Source organism: Neltuma alba, unplaced genomic scaffold (assembly GCF_004799145.2).
Source record: "Neltuma alba isolate B1F8T4 unplaced genomic scaffold, ASM479914v2 tig00011927_pilon, whole genome shotgun sequence".
Classification (NCBI taxonomy): Eukaryota; Viridiplantae; Streptophyta; class Magnoliopsida; order Fabales; family Fabaceae; genus Neltuma; species Neltuma alba.
The window spans coordinates 825,512-835,856 of record NW_021636517.1 but is presented as its reverse complement, the minus strand read 5'-3'; the positions used below and the strand labels follow the sequence as shown (position 1 = coordinate 835,856).

At 31.3% G+C, this 10,345-nt stretch overlaps 1 protein-coding gene across 1 annotated transcript; it reads right to left on the bottom strand.

Annotated features, from left to right (window-relative positions):
* Positions 1-4,077: 4,077 nt before the first annotated feature.
* LOC114719630 (probable 2-oxoglutarate-dependent dioxygenase At5g05600) lies at positions 4,078-6,660 on the bottom strand. Its single transcript, XM_028905141.1, has 3 exons — positions 6,051-6,660; positions 4,803-5,136; positions 4,078-4,652 (listed from the first exon to the last, which is right to left on the bottom strand). The coding sequence occupies exons 1-3, from the start codon at positions 6,536-6,538 to the stop codon at positions 4,377-4,379; spliced, it is 1,098 nt and encodes a 365-aa protein (XP_028760974.1). The 5' UTR covers positions 6,539-6,660; the 3' UTR covers positions 4,078-4,376.
* Between the last annotated feature and the right edge of the window lie 3,685 nt (positions 6,661-10,345).

Below are 10,345 nucleotides of genomic sequence, written 5' to 3'. Positions count from 1 at the left end.
ATAGTTTCAACCAATTTTGAATCAGGTCCCTATAGTTTTTTTTCTTTTTATTAGATCCTTATACTTTTACCTTTTTTTAATTAGGTCTTTGTATTTATTTTTCTTTTAATTAAGTCCTTATAATTTCATTAAATTTTTAATCAGGTCCATGTAGTTTTAATTTTTATTTATTAATTAAATATAAGCTTAATTAAATAGATTAATAATGAAATATAAAATATTAATAAGTAAATTAAATTAATAATTATGTAATAAAAAATAATAGAATTAATTAATTCAGGAAAATTTTTTAGAACAATTAATTTTTTTGCTAAAAAATTTAAAATCATTATAATAATTCAATATCTTTAGAATATTATTGTTTATAAACTAATATTAAATAATATATACTATTTTATGTTTATATAATAATACTATTAGAATTCATAAAATAAAGAATAAAAAATTCAGGGACTTAATTAAAATAAAATGAACTTATAAGGATTTGATAAAAAGAAAAATAAATACAAGGACCTAATTAAAAACAAGTGAAAGTATAAGGATCTGATAAAAAGAAAAAAAACTATAAGGACCTAATTCAAAATTCGTTGAAACTATAAGGACTTGCGGATTAATTATCCCTATAAGAAATAGTTTAACTTTTAATTAGATTTTAAATATAAGACCGCAGTTCATTTTGTCTCTCATATTTATTCATTTTTTTTAAAATAATTCTTGTGATAGTTGCACATATTAAATATTTTATTAAATGATAGTTATAACTAACATACATGATCAGTAAAAATATTCTAGGAGAGAATTACCTATTTATTGTAAATAACTAACTTGACAAACTTCTGTAATTTACTCAAAATAATCAACTAGCTCTTATATTAAAAACCGCAGCTACAATTATGACTTATTATGAGTTATCCATTCAGGGGAATAGAAATCATAAATTTAGCACATGTGGCCACGTTAATTAAGCTTATCCCATCAAGTAAAAAGAAAAACATTATCTCTTAAGCATGGGCTGCCATCAATTCAAAGCTATCCACTGCATATAAATCTGGCTCTGCCATCCATTCTCGCTAATGGCTCAATCATATTTCAATCTGTAATAACTCATTGATAAATTTGGCACGTCAGTAACGTGTTTTTTCTTTCCTTTTTTAGTATCCTCATAATGTGGCGACATGAATGTATTCCACTTATAACCTTGAGACACGTGTCTTAAATTTAGAACACAAATTAATTTCCAAAAAAAAAAAATTTTCCCCCCTGAAGATTCATTTCCATGGCCGACACAAACTATGCCCACGAATAAAGTACTGTTGATTTTTTTTTGGCCAATAATAATAATATTGTTGACTGCCAAAGGGCAAAAAAAGATAATGTTTCTGATGTTAAAAAAAAATGAGGAAAAAGAAAAACGTCCTGGTATAGGACGAATGAATAATCATTCTAAAATCATTCTCAGGCGATATCTATATTAAGTATAAATTATGTTTTCATTTTTAGGAAAAAAAACCCACTTGATGTGATATTAATAAATAGAATATATTTGTTAGATATTTATTTAAAAAGATACTAGAAAGTATGTATATATATGGATTATTTTTCTATTTTGAGAAAAAGAGAGAAATTTATGTGAAAGTGGAAGGGAGAAATATCAGGGAGCAAAATATATATATATATATATATATATGTGTGTGTGTGCACACTGTAATGCACTAGTCTCCAAATGGTGGGTGACTTGATGTGTCAATGAAATGCAACCCTATCTTCTTTATCTTTTCTACACAAAAAGCTCTTTTCTTGACCATATGCTTCGCTACATAAACGTGCTTATTATCTCCTAAATTGAACCCGTTATTAAATCGGTCAATTTCATTATAATTAAAATAATATCATTTTAATAAAATGTATATAAGAAATTATTCATATATGACATTCAAAAAAGTAATATTTAAATAAAAAGACATTATTCGAAAGCAAATGAAATATTCATGTATAAGTAATACATAGTTCAACAAAACAAAGTTATAATAAAAACACAAAGCTAACATGTCATTATAGTTTTTTTAATTCAAAACGATGTTATTTCATATTCAATAACAAACAAAAAAAATATAAAATCCAACTCAGCTGAGCTACGTTAGACAATTACTACAAGGTATTTGGGTTGGTGAAAAAGTGTTTTTTAAAAACATTTTTTTACAAATAGAAACAAATTTCTTTATATATTTACTTCGTATACCATAAAAATATTTTTAAAATTATGTTTTGTTTCTACCTAAACATTCCCTACATGCTAGAAAAAAGAAAAGTAGGTCACATTGAAGGGAGTGGGTCCAGGGAGGGATGCTTTTGATGATGAGAAGAGGAAAGTTGTTGCATTACAACACAAACCATTACTGCAGATGTCGATGGAGCACCACCTCCACTACTCTTTCCTTTCATTTACATTTTTTGTTTTTTTTTAATTTGTTTCTAAAACATTCTTTTTCACATGCTCTTCTCATCCTATTTATAAAGTTTTTTAACATATTTTTTTCTGAAACAGAAAAACAATCTTTAAATTTCATTAACTTTATCTATCTCAAAATTTGATAACCTTTTAAGTTTCCTCTTATTAGATATATGTACATACATATGCATGTTTCCATTTACACATGTTATAAAACTTAACACCACCAAAATAAAGTCAAAATTTAATTATTGCCACATTTTTCCTTCATCGAAAATGTCTTCCATAAATATCCAGTACTATATAAATATAGACTTTTGTAGCATACATCTAATCTTAAAAATTTAAGTGCTATCGCATAAGAGAAACAAGAACGGCAAGAAGTAGCGTTTTGCAAAGAAAATGTTATCTCTTATTTTTATTTTTTTTAATTAAAACTTGTTTTTATCTTATATCTATTATGGATGTGTTTGGATTAGCGATGATAGAAGTAATTTTTTTTTTCAATCTGGCTTTTATAGAAGTTAGATTAGACAAAAGTAAGATAGTATAATATGATTTATATTTGGATTGAGTTTTGTATAAAAAGTTAATTTGAGAAGCTGAAACTGATTTGGATGATAAAAAAAAAAAGTAAGTTTACATGCAAAATAATATAAAAGGATATGAATTTTATTAAGTAATATATATCTAATATTATATGTATATAATGTGATCATTTTAAAAGAAGTATTGAAAATAAAATATGCATGCAAGAGAGGGTCAAGGTAGGTAAAAATTTTTAAAATGCATTAATTGCTCATAATGGTATTCTCCCATTCTAAATGTAAAAACTATTTATATAAAGATGATTTTAATCCTAAGTATGATATTTCAGTCTTTTTTATCTTACTTCTGTTCTAAAATTATTAGCTTCATATTGGAGGTCCTCTCTTGTGGCAGGCTTTGGAGTCTGATTGGATTATATTTATCATTGTTTAAACTAATTTATTTAACTTACAAACTTACATCTAATTTAATGTTATATAAAAATATTTTATTTAAATAGATTAAATCATATTTTTCAGAATTAAATAATTTATTTAGTTTAATTTATTTATCTAAATTTGTTAACTAGCTCTTATTAAAGAATTTATATTTGCCATAATTATATCACTAATATACCATTCCTAAACTTTAACGTATTTAAACAATTTCTAACTTTGTACAAAATAATTATTCAAGTGCTGTGTTGTATTTATGGAAACTAAGGACCCTTTTTATTTTCCTTCTCTTTCTCTTTTTCTTCTTTTTGGCAAATGAAGGCAAAATGCTAAAGTAATGATCAGTGGCCACTTGGGGAAACCAAAAAGGAAGGTATAAAGTAATAATACAAACAACCTTATCACATTTCATTAATTATTTCTTCAATTGGCCAAACCAACGTCTCAGAGCTTTAAGATAAGAAACACCCACAACCTGAAATTTGACATGTGATTCTCACTTATATTTTATTATTTTCTCTTTTCTTTCCCTTTCAACCTCCAATAATTGCACTCGTATGTCTTTCACAGACAAGACAATATACAGCTATATATATATATAGAGACACACACACACAGTCGTGGGGCCTGCCAAAAAGAGCCCAATAAACAAAAATGGGAAAAAGGCAAATCGATTAAAAGAAAATTCACATATACATATGTATGACATGAACACTCCTGAATCTGATACTGATTAATGACAAATTGAAATGGCTTTTTTCCTTCCAAAAAAAAAGAAAAAGAAACAGTTACATCCAAGAGACAGATCTTTAAAAGAACTAGCTAGGTTACAAAATTTTAAAAATCAAAATTCTGATTTTTAAGAAAATTGAACTTAATATCCTTCCGCGGGATCTGTATCTTTAGATGCAACTTATAATTTCCCTTTGGACTATTATTTGAGATTATGGTGATTTGGAGGAGGAGGAGGAAGAAGAAGAATTATTCAAAGATTCAACTTGGGATTTGCCAGAAGGTCCCTTTGTCCTAATGTAAAGTCTGTACTCGTCAAAAGTCATAGGAGGGTATAGACTTGGTCTGTCCTCAGTCACAAGCTCTTTTGCAGGCTGAATCAGCAAATCACTCTTTGGATTGTAGAAAAATGCCAGTGAAACCCTATCTTTGTTTGAGTTCACTATCACTCTGTGCTCTATGCTCTTGAATATTGCATTGCTCAATACCTATACACGTATAATCACACCATAAAACCCGACGTTAAAAGCCCTTTTCTGATCGATGTTAAAAGTCTTTTCTGCAGTAGTGTAGTGTATAAGTGCTATTCTGTGTCAAGAAAGTTAAGTTGTGGAAAGAGAGAGAAGAAGAGAGTGGACCTGGATTTGGTCACCCATGTTGATGATGAAGGCACCAGGGACGGGTTTGACGGTGATCCAGTCATCGGCTCGCCGGACTTGAAGGCCGGAAACATGGTCGTCGGGAAGAAGGATGGTCATGCCACCTGGGTCTGAGTGAGATGAGAGGCCAAGTGTGAGGTCTGGTTGTGGACAACTTGGATAATAATTTACCCTAAGGCATGCTCCTACTCCTTCTTCTCCACCAAATGCTTTCATTAGAAAATCCTCTTGTAACCCTAAATTCAATGACAGTAGCTTCAGAATTCTCCCTCCCAGCTTCACCACTTCCTCCCCATATTCATTTATCACTTTCCTACAGTACCAATTCTCATATGTGAATTTTTAATTCTTCTTCAAATTTCCACAAAAGATATTGGGATATGTATAAAGATAACACAGTGCACATAATGATATATCAAACACTGTTGTGTGGCCACAGAAATGAAAACACAAGGTGGAGCAGAAGTGTTTGCATATATTTAGTACCTTATAGATGGACCCATGAAGCATGTGATGCACAAAAACATTCCAACATTACAAAAAGTTTCATCTTTTATAATATATTCCACTACCCCTTTATTTTTGTCATTCCACAAAGCCACTTTTTTACTCATCACAGGTCTTCTTTTTAGTTTTCATCTTTTTATATTGCATGTGAACCACATCTAGTTGTTTCATCATCTCATAAACCTCGTTCTTTATCAACAGATATCATTAAACTCGTATCAAATCGGATTCATACCTAACTTCTGCATCAATATGTTTCTTTTTTATAAATCAAATTAACCACCTAGTGCATTTTGCATGTCAATTACTGTGTCCATCAACCATTAATCAGTTCTTTCTCCAGCTTTAATGACCAAACACAGCACCTCACAATTAGGTTCCACCTTGAATTTTCCTAACTTGTTCAACCCCAACAACGTATTGCTTTGTTTTCTTAAGAAGCAAACAGACCTTTTCCCCTAATAATACCTATATCCTCTTCCGCAACAAAAAGCTTTTATGACTTTATCTCACACAGTCTATGATATATTAAAAAAAATAAAATAGTTGTGCCGGCCAACTTGAAAATATTATAATATGTATCGTTACTGTTGGAGGAATCGTGCGGCCTCTAAACAGGATTTGAAACTTTCTAAGTGAATATGATGACAATAGGAATGTAAGGAGAATCTAATTCGTCAAATTCTGCTAAAAGTAAAAGAAGAAGAAGAAGAAAGATACCTCAAGGAAGGTGGGAGGGAAGGCCACTTAGCTTGGTTACGAAGAGAGAGAGGCGTGTAATGAAGGAAGAAGTAGTCACTCCAATCAAGTATGGCTCCTTTCTTCACTCCCAAACGGCTTCCATATCCTTCATAGGTCGTCGGAGAATTGGCATACTTCTCTTTCTCCTCCAATGGCTGCATGAAGAACTCTCTCCAAACCTCCCTCGCCTTCCTCATCAGCTCCTCTCTCACCCCATGATTCACCACCTGAAAGAATCCCCATTCCCGGCACGCCTCTCCCACCAGCCGCGCCGCCTCCTTCTCCGGCAAGCCCTTCAGATCAATCAAAGGGATGTTAATGTCATCGTGATGATCAACTGGTGGCTTCTTGTGAACAACGGGTCTCACGGATTCAGGCTTCACAAAGCGTTCTGGTATCTTGTTTATGCCACTCTGGGCTAAAGCTTGCACTCGAATCACCGGCTCCGGCCAGTCCTGGCACTCCATCGTTTCCGGCGAAGAAGCTAAGCGTTCTGCTAGCTTGTGTTTGTGTTTTTGATGTGGTGGGATTGGGTAGGAGAGAGGGATACATATTTATATACACACATAGACGCACATACAAAGACTAAGTACAGGTATAGAGAGTATATGAGAATAGGAGGAGAAGGAATTTTGTTTTCGGCGCCGTGAGGAAATTGAGTTGCTCGTGGGCATTAATGTTCTTCCCTCTTTTTCAACAGTCACACTTGTCCACGCACCAACACTTTCACAACTACTGCTGCTACCTAGTTTAATTGGTTTGATTTAATTTGTTTAAAATTTAACTTATAATCCTCCGGTCCTAATCTAATTTTGTAATGTAAATTATACTACAAAATGGATTCTATATTTAGAACCAGAGGAGTATAATACTAGGTAGTAATATGGATCCGTAAACTATTACTATGAGACAAAAATTTTTCTTATATACTTATACAGTATAAAATCATTTTTCTACTGCTAATCTAAATGAGCATATACTCTTCTGGTCCTATTTATAAGACACTTCCAGCATATTTCACACAGACTAAGAAAAATCTTAAACTTCATTAACTCTCATTTAAAATTCAATGACTTTCCAACTTTATCCCTATTTGATATACATTATATCTCATATAAACCAAGTCAACACAATAATAAATAAGGGATAAAATTGTACATCTATACAAAAAATTTCACTCAATATCCTATAAATAGGACTAGAGGAGTATACTTTATTCGTGTAGAAGTTTGCCTCGGCTTTCGTATAAAATATGAAAAATCGAATACAAATGTGGGAATCAGAGATTTTGAAAGATGAAAAGTTGAGGGATGCGTTTGGAATGCATGAAGTAAGGGGAAGCTTTCATAAAAAGAACAGTAAAAAGGAAAAGTTGTTAGGGATGAAAACCGCAAGGCTTAGGATAGATTGGTAGTGATGAGTTGAAGTTATTATAAGAGGTAAAAAAAGGAGGAGGAAGAAAAAGGATACAGGGGCCCACAAATTGCACTTAGCTATTATTATTTTTACTACTTTTTCTAATAAAAAAATTGTGCTTAGTTTTTTGGAGTGAGAATTGATGGGGTGACCAGCAGTTGATAAAGTAGTAGTGCGTATAAGATTTTATACTTTTTTTTGTTTTCATTTTTTTAATTTCTTTTTCAGGTATACCCTACGTGTGTTTTGTGACAACCGCTCTTTCAAAACCATTTTAGATTAAATCCAACAATTTATTTGAATGATTAACCATGATAGAAAAGAAGAAAACTTAAAATTTTAAAATCGCTATCATGGTTAAAAGAAATAAACTTATAATAAGAGTAACATCGATGTTACCTTGGGCCTTGGACTTCCAAAGTCCAGAAATATCATTCAACCATTACCCAAACCAACTTATATTTTCAACATACGAACTGATAAATCAGTTTAATATAAACTATAGAGCTCATTAGTCAAAAGTCAACACTTTCAAAGGAGCGTTACACGTAGAGTCTAGAATGTCTCGGGCCTCCTCACGCCCTATCATACCAGATAGTAGTAATTAAAAGTATTATTTTACATCATGATAGTAGATGAGCCCTATGTGGCAATATATAACAAGTCAGCACATAGAACAAAAGCAGGGAGGCTATACAAGCTATAACAGCACACTATGCCTCTGGAGCCTTCCCTGATGGGCCACCACCTGAACTATCGCCTGAAAATGTTAAACCACGGGGTGAGACAAACGCCTCAGTAACCAACTTTCCAACTCATCATACATACTAACATGTGCTCGTGAGGTGTCAAGTGGGATAATTATTAAATCTCAATATATATATCAATGAAAATACAAATATGTATATTCAAATAATCTCAATCATCCAAATCCTCATTACGGGAGCTAACACACAAGCCACATAAGTCTATCCCTCACTATAGGGGATCAAACCGACCTATAGGCCTATCCCACACTTTGGGGGACGATTAAATAGTCACAAAGATCCATCCCTTATTACAGGCCTATCCCACACTTTGGGGGACGAATAAAAAGCCACAAAGGTCTATCCCTTACTCTAGGGACGAAGGAAGAAGCCCACCAATGTGCACCAATGGCGGCCTTACCACGTGGTAGGATAGCGCTCAATCCAAAATCCAAATAACAACCAACCATTCACAATATAACAAAAATGTCTCAATATTTTCCCAGTATAATCCATAAGATATAAATCATATATCTTTTCCAAACTTCTCAATCACAATTCCAAAAATCCCACAAGACAATTTTCATAGCTCAAAAGATATAACATATCTATTCAAGTTCCAAATATCAAATATTATTCTAAAAACAGCAAAATACTCACAAACAACATATTAGCACATATAACAAGTGGAAAGTGGTTACCTCTCGCCAAAGCAATACTAAGGATTACCACAAGGTCAATCCTTTGCTCAACCAATAATTAATCTACACAATTAATATAACCACATATTAATATAAACTAATAAATTAATTAATTAAACTTCTCTATATTATTTAAATTTTTTTTTTACTCTAAATTCCTGCAACTCTCATAACTCAAAAATTATTAAGTATTTTAAAAACAACTTAAAATTTCTAACAACCCCAAATTATTTATTTACCACCTCCAAATTATTTACCTTAATAAAAAGGATTTTCAACAATTTCTAAATATAAAATTATTATGTTCTAAATTCTAAAAACACTCTTTTTAAGTTTAAACCTCAAAATCAAACTATCAAAAATTTCAATAATACTTCAAATATTTATAACTAAATAATATAATAAAACTTTAATGGTATAACTACCATATATATATATTTCCATAAATAATAAACTTTTTAGCTACAATAATTATTTTAAAACTTTCAGTCACCCAATAAATAAAACTACTAAACCGATTAAAATCTCAATAATATATCAAACAACCCAAATAAATTATTTAACTTAAATTTAATCGGTAAAAATATGGTATATCTCATACATAACAGATTTTCCACTAAATAAATTAATTTAAATACTAAAACTAGCAAATAGAGAAATCTAAACCGATTAAAATTAACAACTCATTTACTTCTAAATTTCTATAGTCATCTTTTGTCAAAACTCAATAGTTAGATCATATACAAGTCTCAAAATTTTCTCTAATCACTATGATAATACTACTATTAGGAAGCATAAAATATATATGAAATATTTATGAAGAAAGTTTGATGAAAAGAGATAATTTCATGTACCTAAAATATCTTCAAAGCTTAGCCTTCTCCTTCACGAGGACTGCTGCTACGCTCTTTCTATTTCTCTCTCACTCTCTTTCTCTCCTCCCCTCTCTCTCTCACGCGTTCTCTCCCAACTTCTGCATCCCCTCTCCCTTTTATGCTGCAACTTCTAACTACCCTTTACCATTTTTCTTTCGTGCAATTACTTTTCCTCCCCAAAGTCTTCCTTCTCTCCCCCTAAGTCTTCCTAATCCCATTTTTTCCACACGTCTACCCTATTTTCCACTCTCTCCCAAAATTTCCACCGTAACATTTCAACTTTCCACCAACTTTTGGTGGAAAGTTGACTCTATTTTTTTTTTTAATTTTTTTTTTAATTTTTTTAATAGGATATTACAATTCTCCCCGCCTAATAAGAATTTTGTCCTCAAAATTCAAACAACCACACACAAGAAGTAAAAACAAAAGTAACTCAAAGTGCTTACTAAGAAAACAGGTAAGGGTACTCATAACGCATCCGTTCCTCTGTCTCCCAAGTAGCATCACCGGGACTCATGCCCTTCCAAAAGACCTTA

What these genes read in the sequence shown, in the direction of transcription:
- LOC114719630 (XM_028905141.1), bottom strand. Translation starts at nt 6,538, where the DNA reads ATGGAGTGCCAGGACTGGCCGGAGCCGGTGATTCGAGTGCAAGCTTTA. An exon ending in TCCCTCCCACCTTCCTTGAG is followed by an intron (nt 5,137 to 6,050) that starts GTATCTTTCTTC and finishes TTGGTACTGTAG; the next exon opens with GAAAGTGATAAATGAATATG. An exon ending in ACATGGGTGACCAAATCCAG is followed by an intron (nt 4,653 to 4,802) that starts GTCCACTCTCTT and finishes ATACGTGTATAG; the next exon opens with GTATTGAGCAATGCAATATT.